Here is a 26,707-nt window from a genome sequence, read left to right as displayed (position 1 = left end):
TCTGAGAATTTATAAGTACACAAAAAAACTAAAATAAATATGTAAATAAATGTGTATGTACGTAAATACTATATACTACATTTTAGAGTCAGTGATGTTATAGTTATGTTTATTTATTTAAAAGAAGCTAATACTTTCATACAGCATGGATGCGTTAAATTGATCAGAACTGACATTTAAAAAAAAAATGTTAAGTGTTTTGCGCTTGAATGTTTTGTTCCTCCAATACTAATATTAATACTAATAATCCTCATTTATAAGTCGCTTTGGATAAAAGCGTCTGCTAAATGACTAAATGTTAATGAATACATTTACAATACATTTTACATTTCCTTTCCTATCTAAGAGTTAATTTAAAAACTTCTGTAAAATCATGTGACGCTGAAGTTATGGCTGCTAAAAATTCAGCTTTGCCATCGCAGGAGTAATTAGTTTTTTAATAAATTCACATAGAACAGAATAAAAAAAAAGTGATTTTAAAACTAGATTTTACAATATTATTGTTTCTACTGTATTTTTGATCAAATAAATGCAGCCTTTCAAGTTAATGTCCTTAAATGTGTGTGTGTGTACTTGTAATTAGATTAAATTGCATTTGAAAAGACTCCAAATCAGAATACAGTTAATTTTTTATTGATTACATGTTATTCACACAATATATATAAATTCATTGATTAATATATTAATACATTTATTGATTTTCCATAATTCTTTTCCGTTTCTTAATATTTTTTTTTTCATTACACAGAAAACTGAGAGGCCACACGTCATTTGACCACTGCATTTACAAAAAATTATTTTAAGTGTTTCCTTAACATTTCAACATTGCATCAATTACTGACACATTAGTTTTAATTTGAATAATTAAGAGTAGTCAACCATGTATAAATGTCTTTTTAAAGGCTTTTCTCTTTCAAACACATTAAAAGGCACAGATTGAAATATTTCTTCTATGTAATGCAGATTATATGTAATCTTAAACCATTTTATTTGTATTACAATTTTTTTGTCATCTGAATCCCTTTCACGTAATACATATTTCAGGTTACCCTTGATATTTTAGAGTACTGGTAATAACTTAATAATTAACACATTTTCATATTCACGGTTCTCTCACATGACAAACAAACTAATAAAGTATCTTATCTCAATAAGTGTTAGATTTTGATATTTTAAAATTATTTCCATTTAAAATGTTTAATTATTTTAATTTTAACATTTAACACATTTTATGTAAATATAGTACAAGATTAGCCTGTTTAAATCAATGTGATAAATTAGATTAAAAGTTATCTAAAAGTTAAGTATATCCGATTATATTACCTAAAATGTGTAAAGCTACGGATTACATTACAAACTACAATATTTGTCATGTAATTTGGAATCAGTAATGGATTTACTGATAAATCTACCCAGCTTGCCCTCTCTCTCTCTCTCTCTCTCTCTCTATATATGTGTGTGTATATATGTATGTATTTGTATACACACACACACAGGGCCTGTGTGTGTATGTGTGTATGTGTTTATTTGGTGCACTTTTAAAGTTCTGAATATACTTTGGAACATTCTGAACAATGTTGTAAGACATACCACTTTTATTAAATGCACAGTATTACAAGGAACATTTCCACTGACTGCAGAGAAGCTTCTCACAGGATGCACAAGCATAGAGTACTGACACCTAAAGCCGTGAGAGTTTGAGTCCGCCGGGAGCACACACACACACATTCACTCACAACCAGTGATCCAGCTAAACAAATAAAAGAAAGGGGAACATAAATGTCAAATTCCAGTTACCTTAACAGCTGCGTTTCACAACGAAATGTCCAGGTTCTATTTCATCCCAAAATATAATACTATATAATATAAATACCAAACTTAATTGACCTTAAATAGGCCTATTTTCTTCTCATGTATTTGTTCTCTTTTGATTTTGGGCTGACCCGGACATTTCTCGACACTTTTTAAGTGAGATACACCCAGTGGAGCATAAAATCTTGCCTTACAAAATAATGCATAAACAGTGTTCCAGTACTCAGTCACAGTTCTTCATTCATATACAATGATAAGAGCTTTCCAGAAATCAAAAGAGGATGGGGCTTCTCTTGGCACTTTCCCCCTGGACATGAATCAACCCTCAGTTAAAAAAACAAAACAAAAAACATTGAATTATTTACTACACAGGGGAAAGGGCTAGTTGATCAATTACAGATAAAATAAAATAATAATAATTGCATTGTATTTTTATGATGAACAACCACAGGAAAAAGAACTTGTCACGCATAATAACCTGTATTTACACTCACATATTGCCAGAGGCCCATGAGATGTTTTTCTTCCCTTTATAATGTCACACATTTGACACGATGCCTGTTTGAAACCGAATATATAGAGAGAACATACCATTTATATAGACATCTATTAGAACTGTACAGAATGGATTATAAAGTACGGCTGGCTATTACAACACACAGAATTCTGTATAGCAAAAAAAACAAAAAAAAGCCATGTTTGATCAATAAAGTCTTCACATAGTCAGTCTGCCACAACACAAGAAAAATTGTTTAGCATAACTGACTGAATACATTTCTCCGATATCTGTAACATTAGCAAATAACCCCCTTCAATGTAAATAACCTCTCTCAGTGCATTTTCTTTTTCCTTTTTTTTTTTTTTTTTTTTTTGCAGCGCTTACAATTGTAGGGTGAAAACTACAAAAATATGAGCAGTACATCTATAAAGAAAGTGCAAAGCTCTAAGAGGTCACAAGTCACTGCTCAAAAGATCATGACCATAATGACCGACACTTGACTTGATTGGACGCTGTTCGACAACTCGTGAAGTCGGCTGTTAAAAGTAGGTCCTGCCAATGTACTGTTTGGAAAGAATTTGACATCAGTGTACAAAGAATGATTGATCCTGCTCATGTATATTTACAGTGTAATTGCATATATACAGATGCATTCAAAGCAACACATCTCCAGTACTTCACACCCTGAAGAATCAGCAAGTTGGTGCTAAATGTGTTGCTGGGGCCCACAAAGAGCCCGCGTCGATCTGAATTAAGAAAAAACATTTTCTCCCACAGAGGAGGACAAGTCGAATACTGTAGCCCTGGATTTAGTCAACAGTAATGATAGTCAGGTTGAGAAACTTGACGAGATTTTGTTTTTCGACCGGTCTGGTTTTACAGATACAAGTGAATCGAATATGTACTGTGTGTAATATTCACGTAAGCCCTAAGTATAAACGACAGTATCTGTGACGCTTACCTTTGCAAACACCACTAAGGAAATAATTATAATGGATTCAGAAAGTATTCAGATGTTTTCATTTTTTCAGCAAAATTTTCATGCACACAGATTTTCCATGTTCTGGGTCCATGTGGCGAAATCTACGTGAAGAAATCATGCGAAATTCCTATTGAAATGAGTGGATTTCACCTGTGAAAATTTGCAGAATGGTAAATGTGACCTTCACGTCAATCTAAACTCCCTACCCCTTAACAGATTCAAATTAAGCAATGCCATCCCACCGGTGAAGAAGTGGAGGTGATTTTCAACAGCATGGACTGGGCAACTTATGATCAAGCTGGAAGGAAAACTGAATATAGGGCTATCATTAATGAAAACCTGGTCCAAAGCACTCCAGACCTCAGACAGGTCCAGTGACTCTAAGCACAGACAAGATAATGCAAGAGTTGTTTAGAGTTGTTTTGAAACACGTTTTAGCATAAGGCTACAGCAAAATGCGAAAAAAATAAAAAAATGAAGGTGTCTGAATACTCTCTGAATGCAATGTACGATGTCATATAATACTGACAGTTTCAGTCTTTTGTAGTCTAAATGAAGCCTGTTGGTTGGCAGTCGTCCTCCTCTGGTATCTTGTCTGGTGGGGTTGAAACACAGGTTGAATCGGGATGGTCCCTTCATAGGGTCTTCCTGTTGTGACCTCAGGGACAGTCCGACTCGAGTCATTCTCACATGAACATTCACTTCACAGTGCCCACCAAGCCCATCGCTTTGAAACGGCCCACAATACATCACAACAAATCCATCATTGATTATCACATACACATATTATTTAGCAGTTGATACATAAACAGATAATAATGAATAATCCGAGATCAAATGAAATCCAGCTGTTCAGGCAGGCCTGTTGTGTTATGGACAACATCTATGGATACACTTCCCAGGAACAGGTAAGAAAGAAATCTTCAGTCTTCGCAAAGGCAAAGTCCTTCAAATTGCAACATGACAACAATTAAGGGTGCCTACACACTAGTTCGCGCTATGTCAAAGAATGCAGGGAATTCGTCGATTTCGATGCTCCGTTATGTGACCAATAGTGGAGGGAATTTGTACTTGTACTGGCTGGAATGCACTCTGATGTAGGGATCTACTGAGAGTCCCAGGGAACTGGGTCCGGTTGTGCTTTCAGAAATCACTAGCGCGTTTTTTTTTAGTTTACACTAGTGCGTTGTCGTTTTAAAATGGTGTTTTAGAATTAAAACGATCCGCACTGGGCATGCACGTAAAAGTGTAAACAAGAAGTCAGTTGTTAGTCACTGGCAGGTTCAACACTGAGCATGATGGCAACGACGTCTTTGTGTGGACAGATGATGAGGTGGAATTGTTACTCACTAATGATTAAAAGGCGGACGAAAATGTCGATTGGGAATCGAGCCAAAACAAATACAGCGACATGCTCGACAAGAGACATGATACGGTTACACAGTCATCAAGGATACGCAGAGATCACATGGGCAGCCACGCCATCGTTTTCAAAAGTCTCCGGTTTGGTCTGTTTACACTGAAACGCAACCCCAGAGTTTTTGATCTAAAACGGGGTCTGCAGCATTTTCATAAGTCTCAGTTTTCGAGTGTCGAAAACACCGGAGTACTGTAAACGACAGGCGTAAACGTAGCAAAAGTTATGCGTATTAAAACGAAAACGCACTTGTAAACAGGGCCTCAAACAGTCCTGGTTCTTTCCATCCATTCGTAACCCAAAACCGCTTGCTCGATGTAGAGTCGTAGGGATCCTGGAAACTATCTCAGCGTCTCGAGCCGAAGGCAGGGAAATATCCTGGATGAATTATCCAGTCCGGCTCTTTCCACACCCTCTTGCACATTTCAATTAATTAAGCATTCCCTCAAGAGTGTTTTATAGTGTGTAAGCACCCTAAAGTTAAAAATGACTCTTACCACTGACTGACACAAGAACAACATCTCTCTCATTGCTCTTCGATCCCCAGTTAGAAAGACAAGTGCTCTTTGAATCCGAACTTCAGCGCATATGGCCAGGGAGCCAAAGAAAGTCTGAGGAAATACTTCAGTGCCACTGCATGGTGACTTCGCCTCTGTGCTGACTCCGAACACCGTGTCCAACCTCAAGCCTCTTCCAAAGGAAAAAAAAAAGTCTGTCGCTGTGCTTCTATTACAAAGTTTGCACTGAGTAAGATGGGGCGCACAGTCATGTCCAAAAACGCCTTTCATCGACCTCAGCATTAGACATCAAAACTTGGCACAGATTAGTCTAAAATTAGATCAGATGTGTAAAAAAAAAGAAAAAAAGAAACATGAATCTGGCAGTTCCATGATTGTTACTCGATCGTTTGCGGTATAAATAGTATTGCGATTTGCGTAAAGTCTGCCAGAATGTCGCCAGGGCTTTGACAGCGTTGTGCTAATGACTGGGTCCTCATCAAGTCCGAATTCTGTCCATCTCGATAAAACAAATGGTAAAAGTAAAAAACACATAAACTCTCCTACACCGAATGACCTTTTTCAAAAAGGTTGTTAAACAAAGGGTCTACATAGTCTCTGACGCATATTTACAACAATTTGTAGACCTTTTGAGGTTTTTAGAAAACATAGTGATGCTCGACAGATATGGACATGTCCAGATGTGGAAAGAACTCAAAGCTTTAAGGCCTTTAGTCTATGTGGTGAGAAGGCTGAAGCACAAGCCATTTTTATGAACACACACATCTATATTCAATCACTCATTCAAATCGAAACCATCCCTTACTCCTTTTATACCACACATTCACACACACTTTTTCTCGCTAACAATTACACACCCATACTGGCAAACGAATCAGCCCAGGATGTCCAAGTACACAGGCGAGGCCTTGGCCAGGCTCTGGAGCAGGTTGTGGATTTCTTTGATGTTGAGTCTCATGTAGGGCTCCCTCTGCCAGCAGCCCAGCATCAGGTCATACACCTCTTTGGGACAAGTACGAGGTCTCTGCAACACCCGACCCTGTGTGATACACTCGATCACCTGCAGGAGGCAGCAGAAACAGTCCAGAATGACAACCGAACACCGTACGGCTGCATCGGTTTGCCTAGAAAGAGCCATTTTTACAAGGTAAAAACTGGTTACGACTGGTCTGATGTGTCTTACCTCGTTGTTTGAGAGCTGGTACCAGGGTTGTTTGCCATATGTGAATATTTCCCAGAGGACCACACCCAAACTCCACACGTCACTCTCTGTGGTGAATCTCCTGTACATGATGCTCTCGGGGGGCATCCAGCGGATGGGCAGCATGGTGTGACCACCCACCTGAGATCAAAGATACAGATGAACACTGATTGGTAGAAGCACACGCACTTATTTAATCTATCTCCTACCATTTCAGTTACTAGTCATTTCAGTACCATTTTAATGCGCAGACTCCATAATGTGCAAAGTAAATAATTTTTAGGGATTATTAGTACCATAATATTAATATTATTAATACGGTAACGTTTTACAATACGGTTTTGTATTAACTAACATGAAAAAACAATCTTTGTTAATGTCAGTTGATGAAAATACATTCATTCAATGTTAGTTTGTTAATTCACAGTGGATTACTGTTAACAAACATAATTTAGCTTTTAATAATGCATTAGTATATGTTGATATGAACATCAACTAAGATTAATAAATGCTTTAGAAGTATTGTTCATTCTTAGTTCATGTTAAACTAATGTTAAAGAAACTTATTGTAAAATATCACCGTTTTTAAAAACACTGATTTATTATTGTTAAATATAATCTCTTCCTCTTTTTTTTTTTTTTTTTTTTATTTTTTTTTACAGATTTCAAAATGAATGTTTCATTTTTCAAACTGATCATCAGCATTTTCAATGATTTATTTTAGTTTTTGGTGCTCTATTTTTCATTTATTCAAACTGAATAATATAGATAGTACAATTCTGGTCATTTACTGGTCATAATATGAAAATAATTATTGTTTTTTTTATATTAGTGCATCCCTAATTCTTTTATTCGGCATATTACAGTGTTGCAATGTTCCGTCATCAGCATCTATTAATACACTGATAACAGACATACATTTTTCAAACCGCATTATTTTGCACAAATGGTAGCACTTTATTTTACAGTCCTGTTCCTCATCTACATACTATGTACTTATTATAGTAATTACAATAACTATGTAATAACTAGGTACTAACCCTGAACCTACCCCTAAACCTAACCCTACCCCATGTAGTTACCTTGTGTTACCAGAACTTTCTTAGATAAATACACTGTAAGTACACTATTAGTACATGTTAGTACACGTACTGTAAAATAAAGTGCAACCGAAATATTGGTAGTACTTGTGCAATCTATACAGTACCATCATTTTCTCCATGTACGCTACCACTCAAAATTTTGTGGTCATTACTTTTTTTTTTTCTTTCTTATTTTAATTGTTATTCAGAAAGGATGCAGCAAAAATAAATCAACTGATACACACACACACACACACACACACACACATACATATATATATATATATATAGTACAAGACCCAACAAATGCAGATCCAGCACAGACACACTGCAGCATCGTATAGTGTTAATTGCACAATCCTCAAAAAAAGTCACAAAAATATGCAGCACAACTGTGACTCAGAATATTAGAGTGATTTGTGAAGGATCATGTGACACTGAAGACTGGACTATAGCTGCTGAAAATTCAGCTTTGCATCACAGGAATAAACTGCATCTTGAAATAGATTAAAATAGTTGTCATAATATTTCACAATATTACTGTTTTACTGTATTTTTGATTGAAGAAATGCAGCCTTGGTGAGCATAAAAACTTTCCAAAACATCAAACTATCTTACCAACCCAATGGTTTTTACAGTAGTGTCAATACTGTGTTTGGACTATAGTAATTTCAATAACTGGATGATAATTAGGTTACTACCCTTGAAGCAAATCTTAAACCCAATTATATGCATACTATAAAATAAAGTGCAACCACAATACCCCCCCCCCCCCCCCCCCCCCCATAAAAAAAAACATTCATATTTAATCACCCTTGTGTTGTTTCAGAAGAGTTGGAATATGGACATTTTCTGTGCATACAGCACAATGCTCTGCTCTGGAGTTTATTTTAGCTCAATGAACTTTCCACCTATTCAAGACCAGAAGACTAGTAATTGTGATACTGAAAATCAGTGTATCAGTCTTGTGTAAGTGGGAGACACTTCATCCAACCTCAGGTTGAGCATATGGGTTCTTTACAGCATAAAAAGGTGCGTAAAACTAATGCAGTGCCACAATACCATTCTTGCAAAACATTGAACTCATCACCTGACATTGCTCTGCAGGATTCCTGGTGATCATGCAATGTTTTTTTCTATTGCTATATGGCAGAGGAAGCTGATATTCCTTCATCTCTCTCTCTCTCACACACACACACGCTGCTGACACAGCAGAGTGTTTCCGGCTGTGTTGGCAGCATGCAGGTTTGGGAGAGCCCTTGAGTGTCAGATGGTCTGGGCTTTTTCTGGAAGAACTCGCTGTGGGGAACTGATGGTTTCTGAGGCACTTTCAAATTGACAGTATTTAATCAGCTGTTCAGATGCCTACATTTAAATAGACATAATAAACCATAATAACAGTATATCAGTTATATTATCCATTATGGACATAAACAAACTGCCTTTTGCTTTATTTTCAGTGGTTTCTCAAGAGATTTCCTGTGTTCACCTTCTTGGTTTGAGCAACCGGTGAAAATATATCATACATATCTGTAATCTTTTCAGATTTGATTCTGAACACTAACAGCTGTAGTGTGTAACTTTTAGTGGCAACAAATGCAATTGCAATATGTTTATTTCGGCTGCACGACATTGCAACTCAAACTGTTCTCAAATTATCTCAAAAGTTTTCTTAGAAAACAGTCTTTCCTTTTGTTTGGTGCTTTCTAAGTAATGTAACACCACAAATAGCGGCTTTTTTGCTTTAACACTTAATTAAACCAACAACTTTATTCAACATATTTTCGTTTACTGAAAGAGAATGGTCAATATTCATAAGCAAACATGCATGCAATAAATGCATTCCAGTGCCAAAATTATTTTACTTTGAATCTAAAATGTAAACACATATTCATGATTGATAGATGTTATCACGTACAAATGTTCAATTTAAGAACCAGCCGCTGTCTCCTCGATGCATATGGTGGCTAATGCCGTCATAGTGTTTGTTTAAAGGAGTTTACCATCTATATTTCCTATTATATAATAGTTCCATTACTGTATGATATGTAATTTTAGTAAAATCCTCCATAATGTAGTTATGCATTCAGATTTCAAATTAAATAAGACAACTGTAGTAGATTTTGGGTTGCCACTGTGATACGGACACTTCCAAGGTGACAGACGCTTACCCTGTAGTAGTCGGTGCTGTACACATCTCTGGACATGCCGAAGTCTCCTATCTTGACAAGCAGGTTCTCTCCCACCAGGCAGTTGCGTGTGGCCAGGTCTCTGTGCACAAAATGCTGGGAGGCCAGATACACCATGCCTGCTGCTATCTGCTGAGCAATGTGCAGCATCTGAGGCTGGGTTAACTCCACCAGCAAACTGTGCTGTCCGTCTGCCATCAGCACCGCATCTGGACCATGAGCCCTGTAAGAGAGAGTACGGGAACAGCATGTGTAAAACTCAGAAAGCAGACAACACACAAACACATTTTGCTTAATGTTTAAAAAGTATAGCTAAAGGACTGTGTGACTAACCATGTAAAGCTATATTCAGCCTTTCAACTTACAGCTTAAAACTTTACAGAATGAACAACTGCTTTTTATTGTGAGCTTTTACTGCTGTAGACATATTTTTGTTTGTCATTAAAAAGCTGTATGACTTTTTCTTCTGCATCATCAGCAGCAGCAGCACACTGCAAGATGACATTTTGAAAAAGTGTCTGTTTATTTGGAGAGGTGTTGTTTTAGACCCCACTAACTTGCACTATGAGAACAAAAGTCATACAGGTTTGGAAAGACATGAGGGTGAATGATAGCAGTTTTTGGTTTGAACTATCTTGGGTGTATTTAACCCAGACCTTGCCTTAAACATCAATGTTTAAAAAAGGTAAACCTGAGAAATCTGTTGAGGTCTCCATGTTTCATATACTCAAACACCATGATGAGAGGGTCGCTTTCTACACACACGCCATAAAACTTGACAATGTGCTCATGCTGCAGGTTGGTCAGGAGCTCGGCCTCTCGGTAGAAGTCTGCTCGCCCACTTTCGCTGGCTTCTTTCAGGGTCTGTGAGATAAAAAAGTGTGCTCTTTTTTTTTACAGAAATACCTAAAGTCTCATTTTGTAGCCAAAACGTAAACTGTTCATAATCCACTTTACTGTTTGTCGTGTAAATGCACCATACCTTAACAGCCACCAATATCTTCTCTTGGTCAGGAGACAAGTTGTAACATTCAGCCAAGAACACTTTCCCAAAAGCCCCTTCTCCAAGCTCTCTCTTTAGCAGAATATTGTGACGCTTTATATGTTGGACGACTGCAAAACAAGGAAAACTCATAGTTAAAATTAGATTCAGAAAACATTTGAGTGGTGTTTGTTCATACAAAAGCTAGGGCATTGTGTGCATCTGTCAGGGTGTTATTTTGTGGTCACTAAGGGGTACTGAGTGGTTATTTTTTTTGAATGTTGCAACGCTATTGTTAGGGTGTTTTAGGTGGCTGCCTGCTGAATATTCTGGTTTTGGGTTCCTCTTTTAATCATGTGTATGTGTGTGTGTGTGTGTGTGTGTGTGTGTGTGTGTGTGTGTGTGTGTGTGTGTGTCTGTGTGTGTATGTGTGACCCTGGACCACAAAACCCGTGTTAAATCACTGGGGTATATTTGTAGTAATAGCTAAAAAAAACATTGTATGGGTTTTGTCTTTTATACCAAAAATCATTAAGATATTAAGCAAAAATCATGTTCCATTAAAATATTTTGTAAATTTCCTACTGTAAATATATCAAAACTTATTTTGTGATTAGTAATATGCATTGCTAAGAACTTGATTTGGACAACTTTAAAGGTGATTTTCTCAGATTGGGATTTTTTTCACTCTCATTTTCAAATAGTTGTATCTCAACCTAATATTAACTTATAATATAAACTATAAATATAAACTTTCCGATTATGTATAAATCTCTCTCTCTCTCTCTGTATATATATATATATATATATATATATATATATATATATATATGGTTCAAAGACAAGATGTTTTCAAATCAAATTAAAATTGCAAAAGGGATTTTATATACACAGAAAGCATTTTAAAGTAAAGTATCTACTTTAATGTGTCAAATAAGTTTTGTGAAAAATAAAATGTCAAAATTTAGGTGAAATAATGTTCCATTGTCTATTAGCGCAACAGATGTATTTATGTTCAAATTTATGTATTTACATTTCAAACCGATTACCCGATTACCTGCTTACAAAGATTGGTAAAGATTTTAAATCACAATTAATTAGTATTTTAATGCTACACTGTGATCCTTTAATGTCTTTTAATGTCATCTAATGATTCTTGTTTAAAATATGCCTGACAAGATTTTTGTTATATGGATGAATCACTACTTTTTGCTCAGATATATATATATATATATGTGTGTGTGTGTTTGTGTGTGTGTTATTTATTTTATTATAATTTTTTTTTTAACACATAAGTTGTATTAAACTTTCATTGTTTTGATGATTGGAAACATATATAAATATGTTTATATAGTTTATATTAAGTTGTTATTTTAGTTTAAGTTAACATTTATAAACCCTCATATACATCAGTAGAGTGAGTCATATCATAGAAAGGGCAAGTTATAAAAATTTTTGATTTAATATAGCTTAGAGGTCAATATATATGTATGCATGGATTAACAATCATAATAACACCAGCAAAAAACTAAATAAACAGGATCAATTTTGCTTTCCCACTGACTTAACCCTAAATGTACCGGATGCGTGCTATAGCAAACACCACTAATAGTCCATCAGGTGTTGGTAAACTTTACAGATCCTCAAATGTAAATTAATTTCAATGAAAAAAGCTTGCAGATAGATCTGAAGTCCAACAGTGATTAAGTTACACAGCGTCAGCCACCCTTGATATCATCGCCATGGTGATAGAAGGGGAGGTTACTATGACAACTGACCAGTGGCAACCTAGGCTGAAGTCTATTTGGGCAGATGGAGTAGGGCCAGCGACGGCAACTCACAAGTGTCCGATTTCAGTAGGCTGCCGGGGTTGCGGAAGTACTGGGGGTTCTCGATGACTGGAATCTTTGTCATTCCGATAATAACGGCATCTGGGCCCATCTCCGATGAGGACGGCGTGTTGTTGCCGTTGGAAACATGGTGGAGGGGGCTGGCAGAGTCATCGTCATTACTGATGACGGAGGAAGAGCCTGGGAGAGACAGTAATCACAAAATAGAAATAATAGGAATTCACATGAATATACATGCAGTTGTGCTGAAGGCATTGCTATGAGAGAGGAAACAATAACAATGACTTTTATTTATAAGGTGCAACTGATATTGTTGTTAAAATTCATATTATTCTATATTTTTATGGGATACTGTATGTTAAAGCATTAGATGATGTTATCAGCTTTTACTTTCATAATGTGACTTATTTCATAGTAAACCCTTACGAAAGGAAAATATATTTACCAATATATTTCTTAAAATATATTGTGATATATTGTAATATATAATTTAACCTTTTTATTTTCTAATATTTTATATATTTGAATACATTTAATAATATATTGATGATACATATATTATATAATATATTGCAAAATATACAAATGATTGCCGCTTTCAATATATTGCAATATATTGGAAAAAATAAATGTATATGAGAATATATGCCTAATATATTACATGATATTTTCTGAAATACTGCAATATATTTTTGTTTCATAAGGGAAACTAGATATTCAACTAGAAAAAAAAAAGAAAAATGCAGGCCAGGATTTTTTTATTTGGGTGTTCCAAATCAGAATGTAGACAGACTTGTGCATTTGCTAAAACTTTTGTTAAAACAATGCTTATCAGAAGTACTTACATCTTACAAACACATCTTCAACAGAAGTGAAAAGATAAATTGGTGCACTTACCTTTCAATCCAAATTTGGAGCTTCTGCCATACTTGAGGAAAACTAACATCAGGATACATCCAGTTAAAGCAACCCCTGCAATTCCAACCACTATATAGACCTAGAATATAAATCATACAGTCATACAGTAAATCTAAAAAATGTATCAAAGAAAGGCGCTTACAAATAGAAATCGCTTGCTTTAACATTGATTGCTTTAAATATTGTCATAAATGGAAACTGTCCAATAATAAATAAATCAGAATATTGCTGGTGAATATCTGTTAAGCTCTGTCAGCAGTATCTGTGGCCTGCTGTCCATTACTACATGAAAAAGAAGGGGTAACACTTTAGTATAGGGTCCAATTCACACTAATAACTAGTTGCTTATTAACATGTCTATTATTAGCATATTGGCTGTTTATTAGTGCTTATAAAGTACATATAATGCATGACATCCATAATCCTACACAATACCCTAAACTTAACAACTACCTTATTAACTATTAATAAGCAGCAGATAAGGGGTTAATTGAGGCAAAAGTCATAGTTAATGGTTAGTTAATAGTGAGAATTGGACCCTAAAATAAAGTGTGACCAAAGAAGGTGTCTAGTCTCTCAGTTTGTAAAAACAAACAAAAACAATTTGTGGTTACAAGGAAAGTCTATGGGGAAATATTCATCCATCTCACCTCAACCAAAATGATTTAGACAGCTTTACAGCTCAAATAAACTATTTTTACTGAAGTGCTTAAACAAAAGTACCAGCTTCATATTTCTGCCTTCATTGGCTTCCAGTGTAAGTACAGACTCATGAATGGGTCCAAATAGTTTTCTGTAGAAATCAACAGCAGTCCACAGATGTTGTCCAAAGAGCTTAAGATGTATTTAACTTAAAGTTTTCCTTTAATCAGTACATACCGCTACTTTTTCCTCCGGTGGTGGGGTATCTTTAAAAAAAAAAAACAGGCAGATAAAACAAATTGTACTATTGAAAGGATTGCAGTTCAAAACTATAAAAGCCTGAAGGACAAATACATGTAATGTATGTGTACATGAGTGATAAAGGGAAGAATAAACTTACCTGGACTATATGTTGTGTCTGTGTTACATCATTCAAATGGAAATAAAAATGGAAATGGATTATCCAGAGATAAATAGCATTCTATAAATGTCACAATATTTTTAATGGGGTACAAAGAGCAGCTGGGTGAATCTCATGAAAACCATTCAGAAATTTCCAGGTCACGTGTCAAGAAATAACATTCAGCATTTAGAAAATAAGAGCTTTTTTTAGAACTATACTTTTTTTTTTTTTTTTTTTTTTTTTTTACTGAACTTTACAATATTGATTTAAAATAAATAATTGCATCCAAATAGGATTTCCATAAGTTCGGTATACAATTAAGAATGAGATATTTTCACATACAGTAATGAAGAATTTGGTGAGAAAATGTGCTTAGTTTTCAAAGAAAAATACTGTCACAATGCAAAAAATCTTCAAGGTCCTAACATATATATATATATATATATATATATATATATATATATATATATATATATATATATATATATATATATATATATATATATATATATATATATAAAATTATTGTATATTTTTTCTTTTTTTTTTAGGCTGAAGGCTCCTTTATAAAGTTTCATCCAGCTGACTTTGTAATATTTAAAATTTTGCTTGCTTTAATTCTCCAAAACAGTGTTTCACAAGACAACTTACCGTAATAAAACATTCCCTCTGCGGAAAACAAAAATATGTTTAGATGTTGGCTCGTACACATTAATAAACAGTCATATTTATAATAAATAAATAAATAAAAACACAAAAACCCATGCAAGTAAACCCAAGCCCACCTGTCCCTGAGTGGTCCTCATCAGGTGTGTGCATGAAGTGTGCCGTCACGTTTCCCCTGTCCTCTCCGAACTCATTGCTAGCCACCAGCGTGTAGATGCCGTTATGGATATGAGTGGGAATGACCAGCTGCAGACAGCCGTGGTACTCCGTATCCGTGATTTCATGGATTTCGGTCCTGATGTACTGCTGCTCCTCCAGCAGCTTCCCCTCGTGGTACCAGTGCAGGTCAGGCCTCGGGTTGCCCATCACAGTGAAAGGGATGCACCAGTCCTGGTTCCTCACGGGCTGATACAGCTGCACGATAGTAGGGGGAACTGACCCAGGAGAAAGAAGAAGGAGCAGAGGAACGAGAGAGAAGGAAAGAGGGGAGGAGGAGAGGAAGTGTAATCACAGGATGTAGCACAGGAGTAAACGAGAGGAACGTGGAAACTTTCGCTGTGGTTTGACGAAAGGAAAGTGTTCGACAGCACATGGAATGGAGGGGCAGTATTGAGGGATTCTAGGGTGAGAAATACAAGAGAATGATAAGAAATGAAGAGGCTTAACGTAATATTACAAAACTACACGAAGAAACATGCAATGCATAACTGAAAGTAAAATGGATAAAAGGGTTGACAGAGGTTGTTAACTGATTTGTCGCTGACAGGTGGAGACGAAACGTTAATGTGAGCATAACATATAGAAGTGTAATGTACATATAAAAAAGTAACTGAATTGTTAAAGGAGTAAATCACAAAAAAAATGACAATTCTTATTGTTCAAAACTATATGCAGCAACATTTCCAAACTGCTCCTCATGATGAATTGAGCCATGTTTGATGTCAATGAAGTCAAAAGTCATTGATTCTCAATTATATTATTATTATATTAGTTTGAAAATCATGATAAAAAAGGTTTTGAGTAAAAGTCTTTACTCTGTCATTTTTAAATGAACATGAAAACAACTTAATGTTTTCTTGCTGAATGAAAGTGCTGGATGTTAATTGATTTAAATAAAAAAATAAAGTCTTACTGACTCTGTATTGTGTTTTGCTGTATGAAAAAGACCGGTTTGGACCCCTAAACAATTGTTTTTGTGTTCCGGGTATGACAAAAAATGACACGAGGGTGAGTAAACTATCTTCACTTATTTTATTACTAACTACCCCTTTAACTACACAAAATAAAACAGGTATATTCAACTCAAAGACTCAAAGCTTACCATTAAGAAAGAGGGAAAAGTTTTTGCAACAATGTGAGTTTTGTCAGGCCCAGTAGACTAATGGGATAGCTCGAGGGGAAACTTCCTGAATCTTAAGCATGTGGCACATTTTCAAATGTATCTTGAACTCTTAAGAAGCTTCTAATAGTTCAACCAACCGGGAAAGCAGCTAACCTCGACGCATTCCCATTCAGTTTGAACTCCTACTAGTTTGTCAGAATGACCAAACTCAAAAATCACAGGAAAAGGATGGTAATATTAATCATTACAATGTTTTTGAATGTGACTGCTCAATGGCATGAATCATTAGTTGAGCTTCTAGGAGGATGTCAATTGCGTCTCTGATGAACAGACACATTCCACCTCCAAAATAATACATTGTGGGGAAATGATCAGTTCAGTGATTTTTACTTAAAGTATCAAGTTTGGACGCACTCAGCTTAAACTTCTATTCTTTATGGTTTTAAAGGCCCTTGTTTCAAAATTAGTTTTACATAAAAAATAATCTATACCTACATATCAGTCTCTCTTCTATATATAAGTATAGTTATATATATATATTTTTTAAAATCTATTGGAACAGATTGTGAAGAAAAGACTACTAGTGTCCTTAAATAAGGTTTAAAATTAGGATGCGCCTCATGATTTGGTTGAGGGAAGCCCAGAGTGTGCAGAGCTGTATACAGTTGGGTGGTGACTTTTAAACTCAGATACAATTTAGTTTTGTAAAGCATTTTTGCTTCCATCTGTATTATTTCTTAGTTTCGATGACTTTAGAATTATTCTTAAATGTGGAAAGTCATAAAAATGTCTGATTAAATCCTGCATTCAATAATATTGTTTATTGCGGTAGTGTGAATATTCTATTTATTTTGTAATTGTTCATTGTTCATTGTTCAGAGTTCTATATTTTCATGATCATGTTGGTAAATATGAACCAGATTTGTTAAATTCAGTAAACTAGGATTGTATTATATATGGGAACATAACGACATGTTCTACCAAGTAACCTGTTACACTATTGCAGAACTCAAAAATTATCTAATTATTTTACATTGTTAATTTTTATAGAAGTAATGAAGTGTTTATCTGAACATTTATCATGGTCCTAAGGGACTACACACTCTGGGAACCTCTCGCTTTTGTTGGAGAGGAAATCTTTGGGCTTTTATTAGTTGCTAAACTGTGTTTTAGTTGTTTCACCTTGAATAGTCTTCATTCATTGTATTCAAAGATGAGGTTGTCTCACAACCTGTCCAAATCCAGATTGCTTCTATCAAGTGACAGATGGGTTTGCACTAAAATACAATAAGCTTTATTGGCCACAAAACCTTTGATATCCTACTAATTCATGATTATATGGATTATACATTTTATTTTTTGGTGTGTTGTGCGATTAGTGGTGGAGAGTAACAAAGAATTGTACTCTTTTAAGTATATTTTTGTAGTATTTAATTTTTTAATTAGTTTAACTACATTTCAGAGTATTTTTTTTAAGTGAAGAAATTAAGACCTGCTCAGAGATCCAAGAGTGATGTCCAATTCACGAATAATGAATAGTTGATTATTTTATTTTTATTTTATTTTTTTTAAGTCAGTTGAACAACTTCACAATTCACAATGAATGATTCATTTCTGTAATTGACTGATCCATATGCAATGGTTAATAACTCTGATTTAATGATCTGGTCCGAGCAAGTCCAAAAAGCTAACAAATCACTGTTCTGGTCTTGTGAGACTCAAAATAAGCCAAGAACTGAGAGTATTATGATCCTACTAATAATTCATAATAATGTCAGACTGAGCTCTAACCTATTTTAGGTCTATTATATCGGAGTGGCTGGCACATTAGACCCCTATCTCTTAAAATAGGTTTTTTGAGCATGAGGATGAAGCACATTAAATTGCAAAAAATAAAAAATAATTAATATTATAATATAATAATAATAATAATATTAATAATAATAATAGGTAGTCCTTGCAGCTCGGAAATTCAAAAGGAGTGCATATACATTTATAAGTATGTAAGTATAGAGAAATATTTAATCATCTTTAAATCAAGCAAAGTATTTGTGTACTTTGTCCACCACTGATCATGAGCCACCAATTTGTGCTTGGATTGGAATGAACCTTAACTTGGGGTTCATTCTGTCAAAGCGATGCAAATCAAATCCACACAACACATTGTGATTTCTTACAAAGAATGTTGAGAAGGACTGAAGCCTCAGTCTGGCCCACAATGTTCTCAGCACTACAGGTGAGCTCTCGGCCGTTGTCATCAGGTGAAAGTCCACTTAGAGTCAGAATAGACTGCAGCTCCATTTTGTGAGAAATCTGTAAGAAAAAAACACAGCTCTGATCTGATCTGATTGTGTTTAAAAGAATTTGCCATGCAAAACTCAGTACCATGATGCTAGGCTGTTCTGGGTGGCTGCCAGGGCATTGCTACTGTACGCATGCATGTGCTAGTGTACTCTAGGTCATTTCTAAGTCATTACCTACTTGACCAAAGTCAAAAAAGGTCCTCACTTTCTAATATTCTGGTACACTAAATAAAATTAAACTTTTGGATCAACAAAATAAACTCTAACTTGTCACAGCCTATATATATATATATATATATATATATATATATATATATATATATATATATATATATATATAAATTCTCGAATTGGGTTCCAATCCCCATTTTTTTTAACCCAAAAATAAAAAGTAAAAAGATAATTTATTAAAAAGGCCATACTTTACATGTTTTCTTTAGACATAACCCAAAATGCCAGTGTTAGGTCAACATAATGTTTTATGGGCCTTTTACAACTTAATTTCACCATAAACAAAACCTAAATTACCTAATATGAAAGTAGAAAAAGAAACACCAGAAAATGTATAAAACCCAATGTGTGTTCTGCACATTCACATACTGTTTAATAATATTCAAAATTGTATTTAAACATAATAGTTTTTTTATTGTTTCTATGGGGAGTGTTATTTGCTCTTATATAAAAATTATTTTAATTTAATAAAAATCCACTTTTAAAGAAATTACGTAATTTCACTTTTTTCCAGACATGACTTGGGTTCCTTCTTCAAAGTAAATCTATGGGATTCATCTTCTCATTTTATTGGCTGCCAAGAAAAAAATATTGCTTGTAAAATCGTTAGCCCAAACTGTGTGGGTTGCCATACTCAGGGTTAGGATTAACGAAGTTAGTGTTGCATGCCTTAGGGCCCTATCATACACCCGGCACAATGCAACGCAAGGCGCAGCGCAAGTGTGTTGTTAGTTTCAGTCCGGTTCCCCGTATTCCACCATGTAAATAGTGATCCACCATGGCTTGAGCGCATCTCGCTCTTAAAGGGAATGGGAGATGACACTCTGATTGGTGTACTGAATGTTATGCCCATTACTTATTAAGAGGATAGGGACAACCCATTCCAAAAATTCGCCCCGGTGCACGGACAGTTTTTCTGTCATTAAAATAACAAAAGTGGATTTGGACACGCCCTGAGTGCACCTGCGCCATGTGCTTTACACTTTGTGTTTAGATCGTTAAAATAGGGCCCCAAGTCTTCTTTTATTATGTAGTAGCATCCCAGGTGAACAAAGTGCTATTAACTGAAGCTGAATAACCCATGATCTTATTCTACACCTCAGTGTATGTAATCTGTCATACAGGCTGTTGTTTTCACCGTCGGTGAAGGCTCCTTTAATGTAGTAGTATAGTGAGCATTTTAAATATTAATGGAAACAATGCTGGCTAGAGTCAAGCATCTGTAGTTTCAGCCCTGTAATCAATCATGATATTTGAAAGCACATTATAAGATACTATAGAGAGTTTAAAAAGTGTTTAAGTGTCTTTAATGTGTAAAACTGGTGTAAGAAGTAGAGAGGTTAAAACTGATGTGAGGATGGCAGATATATATATATATATATATAGAATAGAATAGAATACTAGCATTATCACATTACATAAGTGCATCTAGTTATAATCTCTGAAATAGAAAAGTTAAGCTTTTTTTCCCACAAAACTTAATTACTCATTTAATATTTTTATTAAATAATAATAATAATAATAATAAATATAAAAATAGAGAAATTAAAGGGTTTTTCACCCAAAAATTAACATTCTGTGATCAATCATTAACTCTCATGTCATTCTAAAGATTTTCTTTCAACTATAAAAAAAAGTTAAGAAGAAATTTTTAATGAATCCTGATAAACTGATTAATTTAGCCATTTACTCACACATAAAACATACATAGATAACATCAAAGAAGGCGTGTGAGTACCAGTGAGGTTTGTTCTTGTGCTAGAGCTAGATTGCGTCAGGATTATGGAGCTGGGGTGCGTTTTCCAAAAGCTCCGTTAGCTAACTATGGAAGTTAATTCCATTGTAATCTATTGGTAATGACAGAACTTGTGACCATAGTTGCTTTTTGGAAATCCACCCCTGTTTTGCCACTGTTTCTGTTCTGATGTTCCCTTATTTGGTCATGTTCCTGTCCTTGTTTAGTTTAATAATGTGTTTTCCCAATTATCCTGTGTATTTAACCCCAGTCTGTGCAGTCTGTGTTTGTCGGGTCTACATTGTCGTGTGTGTGTGTGTTCCCCTTGTTTAGATTATATCAAAGAAGTCCATTTCACTCATTCATCCCGAATTCCTCCTCCTCCTCCTGCTGGAGCAGGGGTACAGATCTCTTGAGGACCATACGAGACTGTTCCGGCTGTTAGCTAACAACACCAGCTACCAGGATGACATGCTCTGTGCGTTCTGTGATGCACGTTTAAACACCAAGAGCAGAGCGCCATCCTCCGAAGATGGTCCTCGAGAGGAGTTTGCCACCTTTGTGGAGTGGATACTGACGAAAAACACGTACCTGCTTACCATCAGTTCTGAGGAGGATCTCGCAAGAATCACTCCCAACCCAGAGCCCAGCTCACCATCTCCCCACAGTGCGGAGCATCAGCCCGAGCCCCCCGATGATGGAGAGCCAAATCCCAGCTCGATCAATGAGCCAGCACAAAGACTGAGAGGAGGATCGCCCCTGACGTTGAAGCCCGTTCACACTACTTGAGGGTGAGCTGATTATACATCTGGGACTGCTGGACTTTGAGGGGAACCTCACAGACTGGGAAACGGAGCTGGAAGCCGATTTGCCCCCCTCTCCTCCCTCATTCCTCTGAGCCCTTTGTCACCCCTATTTCCAAGTTAAGCCCAGAGAGGACTCCCATTCCTGAGTTCAGCCCTGAAAGCCCAGAGGCTTACAAATGCCACCCTCCCACCAACTCCTGTCTTCTTCTCTGCTGTCATCTGGCAGCCCCTCTACTCGCACTAAGCCCACCATCTGCATGGTGCAAGCCCCGCGGGTCTGTCATCCTCCAGCGTCGCCATGGCTGATGAATCCCTCAACTCCGAACTCCACCTTGGCCTGTAGACCAAGTGGCTCCACCTCGGATCCTAGGTCCCTCGCCTCCGTCATTGCCCATAAGTTCACTGTCTCTACCGGGCACCTCCACTTGGTCTGTCGTCGACAATCCGTCGCCTCGGGACTCCACTCCTCTGGCTGTACCATGGTCCTCCTGCTCTGTCAGGCTCCTCCATCCCTTCAGCTCCTCCTCAGTCCTCTGTCGCTCCAGCTCCACTGCAGATTTCTGGTTGCCTGCCTCCGCTTCATTCACCAGAGCGATCTGTTCTGCCTTGGTCCTCCGGATCCTCCCTGTCGCCCTGGCTCATAGGCTCTACGTCTCCGCCTCGGGCTCCTCTGCCACCTGCTCCGTCATCATTGGCTGGCCCCCTGGAGTCGGTAGCCATCTCTCCTCCATGGCTCCTCCATCCGTCAGCTCTACTGTGGCCTGGGTATACCCTGGCTCCTCCTGTTTCCTTCTTGGCTCTTCCTTGGACTCGGGTCTTCGTCCTCCTCCCAAGTTCCTACCCATGCCTCCCTTTGTTGTTGTTGCCTTCGGCACGAGGACAGGTGGAGGGGTGATATGTCAGGATTATGGACCTGTTTTGCCCGTTTCTGTTCTAGTGTTCCCTTATTCGGTCAACTTCCTGTCCTCGTTTAGTTTAATTAGTCATTCCATGCACCTGTGTTTTCCAAATCATCCTGTGTATTTAGCCCCAGTCTGTGCAGTCTGTGTTTGTCGGGTCTACATTATCATGTGTGTGTGTGTGTCTCCAGCCGCATCATGTATGAGTTCCCCCCGTTTGGATTATATTAAAGAAGTCTATTTCACTGATCCACGTCTCTGAGTTCTTCCCTCCAGCACAGCCGTGACAATGTGCGTTAATCAATGTTTATATATTAATAAAAGCCTACATTAAATCTGTTCATTAAATAAAGTGATTGTGTGTCTTCTGAAGACTGAAGACTAACCCACTTGATTCATAGGGATTACTTTTAATCTTTATCTTATCTCTTCATGAACTTTTGAAACATCATAGTTTTGCTGAAATTAACTTTCATTGGAAAGACAGAAAGCTCTTAGATTTCATAAAAATATGTATTTTGTGTTTTTCGAAAATGAATATTGTATTAGACTGAATTGTATTGTTGTGGGATACAGTGTTCTGCACAGTGGGTTTTGTTTAAACACTGCACATTTCAGCAAATATAGCAGGTCAACCACATGTTCTTAACCTCCGGCCATATTTTGCATGCACAAAATATGAATACTGCAGAAACAGCAAGAGCACTATGTATATGCTCAATATACATATATACAATAACAATATGCTCTTCTGAACTAGCTTTCTACTTAAAAGGTGAACAGGGTGTTACCTCATGGCTGGTTGAGAGAGGAGGGTGATCGCTGGAGTTTAAGCTCCAGGAGAGCTCAGGGGTCGGGGCTCCAGACACACTACACATCACTGTAGCATCACTTCCTGCCATTTGATTGACAACAGCAGGGATAACCTCGACACGTGGATATTCTGAAATAATGACAGAATTTTCATGTTTCTGAGAACGATTCTTTTAATACTTCTTACTGCAAATTGTGTGACTTAGAGCCAAGTTAAATATAATATAGTTTAAGTTTCATTACCGCATAATTTAAGAGTGAGTCTAGAGAGGGCTTTTGCTCTTCCTCCTTCCTGTAGACACTGCAACCCCTCTCTCTCACTGTCATCCAACCAGACTTTGATCCAGATGTTCTTACATTCACATTGCAAAGGGTTCCCAGAGAGCAACCTAAAGCATATGCAGACAGACTTCAGGAACAGAAAGATGTTTTCTATGTATGCTGTACAAACAGAGCTCTGTACATAAGAGTAAGAATTTTTACTCACAAAGTCGACAAGTTTGAATTACGAAGTGCTCTCCAAGAGAGTGTTGATAAATTATTGTCTCTGAGATTCCTACAGATAGAGAACAGAAGAAGACTCAATTTAATTAAAGAATAGCAGTATAGAACATTAAAATATTGAAAAAGACTCACAGATATTGAAGTTTGGAATTGTTGAAGAAGGCCATCGTAGATATATATGTCAGGTGAGTATTGGTCACTGTTCTGTGTGAGACAGAATATGTTCATATAAGTTCTGCTGTTTCATTAAGTTTCATTAGCATTTAGCATGACCTTACATCAGATACTCACAAATTCCTGAGATTTGAGTAGAACTTCATATGGTCCTCGTTGATTGTAAGTAGCCTTTTTTGATTTGAGATGTATCTGTGAAATGGAAAGGAATGATTAGTTAGAGTAGGCACATAAATACAGAGTACTGTGATAAAATACCATCCAAAGTTTGGGGTCGGTGACATTTTTTTGATGTTTTGCAAGAAGTCTCATGCTCACCAATGCTGCATTTACTTTATCAAATCTATACAGTTAAAACGTTGTGAAATATTATACACATTATATAAATATTATAACAATGTAATTGAACATTTTATTTATTTCTGGGAAGGTAAGGCTGAACACGATCCTTCAGAAATCATTCCAATTTGCTAAATTGGTGCTCCAGAAATATTTGTTATTATTATAAATGTTGATTACAGTTGTGCTGCTTAATATAATCATGATATATATTCTCTACACAGAAAGTTCAAAGAATAGAAAGTCACAAAGTTTTTATTGACACAATTGCATGAATCCTTGCTGAATAAAAGGAACTGATTAAATTGATTGGGTATGCAAAAAATGAAAAAAAAAAAAACACCGCAACATTTACATAGTATGTTTTTCCAAAGTACTTCAAGTGATGCTTTCATAGCACTTTCTATTTAGAGTTTCAGTGATAATAAATATCAAATAGACTGTGTTTTCAGCGAAGGCTAAAACAGACGCACAGTAATTCGAAATTCCTTTATCGAACCGTCACCATGTGAACAAGTTAATAAAGGTGCGCGTGAAAAAGCCATGATTTCACTACAGCGCGCACATGCCTAGAGTGGGTCCGGTGAGCCGTTGTCGTGGAAACGGAGTGACATATTTGCGTAGGCGCCGATGCCTATTGCTCTGCGGACACGTTAGACTACTCCCCGACTCACCTATACAAACCGATTCAAGAAATAATGTCCGCGTAAAACTTAATTGCATTTGTAAATAACAGCAGTTTATTAGCGTATCACTCACGGCAGGCATTTTTTTTCCCAAGACCGAGCCATTTGACGGTCTCGGCTCGTCTGTCAGTGCAACCTAATGCAGGCACTCGAGCAGAACAGATCATCAGTTCACTATGAAGCGGACGCTGTAGCTTCACCGATATGCATCTAATTGCGTTATGTGGTCAATTTATACATTTAGGTGTAAGCCGATAGTGTTGTCTGTTTTTTCCCCTCTTCTGGTAGCCTACAGAAAGTCAGATGAGGTGAGTCAGCAGCCGCACAAAATTCCTCTCCGAGTGACCGTTTTCATAAAAAGACGCTTTATATGTGCTATAACGCCAACTTATTGCTTATTACCGTGGCCCCCACCCTTTACAACCGCTCTCATCCTCTCTCTCACACACACGACACATAATGTCTGTTGCATTGTCATGCAATGCTCTTGTTTGATGTCAAGAGCTCACATGCAATCGCACGCCCCGAATTATCGTAGCGCACTCCACGGATGTTCATAACGGTGGCAGGTTGTGGATGTCAGGGAATAGCGGTGCACTAAACTTATTTTGGCCCTCGACGAATTGAGGAATCTACCCACACACTCCTCACGCGCACACGCTCACAAACACGCGCGTGTTTTTTTCACGCATCCGTGAAGCTGGGAGCAGGTCTCCCGGTTTATTTCTCCACTAAAACACTCCACTTACATATCCGTAATGTTCTCCATGTCGGACTCCGGCACCAAGACAGGGAAATCCTCGATGCCTGGTTCTTGATCGATACACGAGATCCTCGAGGCATTGCAAAAGCACGACACAGGACAAGCAGAGCTGAGCCTCAGCAGCCCGAATAAAACCCCACACAACCCCCAGCGAGCCATTCCTTGAACCATAGCAGGTCTAGCGCGGTGCATTCGGCGTCGTGTAACGTCTTATAGTATTTTCAGCAATTCCGAGATGAGACGCCGCTGCTGTGGGATGCGCAAAGACGTTGTGCGCGACGCGAGACTGTCATGGATTGGCCTTATCTGGTCTCCTTAGAAAAGGTGATAACGCAGCGGGGAAATGTTCGCTTGCCAATATGTTGCGCTATCCGGGCTTCGCTTCTTCCAGACGCGGTCGGTCGTAAAAACGTGTGGCCGCAGGCTGTGTGTGTCTACGGGCTGCGGTGGTGACGCTGACGTCTCACATTCAGCGCTGGGTAAGAAAACAAGCGAGACGGTGCGCGTGTGCGCGCGTGTGAAGAGGCAGCAGCGCGTACCTGCAAGCGCCTATTGATTACCGACCGCATCTCCCTCAGCCATCGCTGTAATTACATGTGGAGGGGGACGTTAAAGATGCTCTCAGCGATGCCATATCGGCAATAATTGATCACCTGTGCTGTCAATGGGGCGATCTTTGGTGGCAGATGTATGTTGACAGGAATGGGGATGCTCGATATAGGCTGTATAAAAGATTGTTTTTCTATCGTGTCATTTGGGAAATTACTTGATGTTTTTCTTTTTCTTTTTTTCCCCCAATTAAATCTGAGCTGCCCGTGTTGCTTTTCCATCGTGCCCTTTTTTCAATAATACCACAAGTTCATGAATAGCCATCACCGGAGTGTGACGTGCTGTTTGACGCACAAGATGGGCTGCATCTAGAAAAATAATTACTAAACAAAAATGCCTGGA

At 37.1% G+C, this 26,707-nt stretch overlaps 1 protein-coding gene across 1 annotated transcript; it reads right to left on the bottom strand.

The window, feature by feature from the left end:
- Nucleotides 1-1,577: 1,577 nt before the first annotated feature.
- On the bottom strand, nt 1,578-26,276 carry ntrk2b (neurotrophic tyrosine kinase, receptor, type 2b). Its single transcript, XM_052591753.1, has 18 exons — nt 25,743-26,276; nt 24,086-24,160; nt 23,927-23,998; nt 23,778-23,846; nt 23,534-23,679; nt 23,269-23,420; nt 18,681-18,816; nt 15,281-15,595; nt 15,147-15,164; nt 14,493-14,510; nt 14,330-14,358; nt 13,430-13,529; nt 12,524-12,712; nt 10,683-10,813; nt 10,392-10,564; nt 9,683-9,923; nt 6,412-6,570; nt 1,578-6,288 (listed from the first exon to the last, which is right to left on the bottom strand). The coding sequence occupies exons 1-18, from the start codon at nt 25,946-25,948 to the stop codon at nt 6,103-6,105; spliced, it is 2,415 nt and encodes an 804-aa protein (XP_052447713.1). The 5' UTR covers nt 25,949-26,276; the 3' UTR covers nt 1,578-6,102.
- Between the last annotated feature and the right edge of the window lie 431 nt (nt 26,277-26,707).

This window comes from Carassius gibelio, chromosome A5 (genome assembly GCF_023724105.1).
Source record: "Carassius gibelio isolate Cgi1373 ecotype wild population from Czech Republic chromosome A5, carGib1.2-hapl.c, whole genome shotgun sequence".
Taxonomy (NCBI): domain Eukaryota; kingdom Metazoa; phylum Chordata; class Actinopteri; order Cypriniformes; family Cyprinidae; genus Carassius; species Carassius gibelio.
This window is presented reverse-complemented; position numbering and strand designations above follow the sequence as displayed.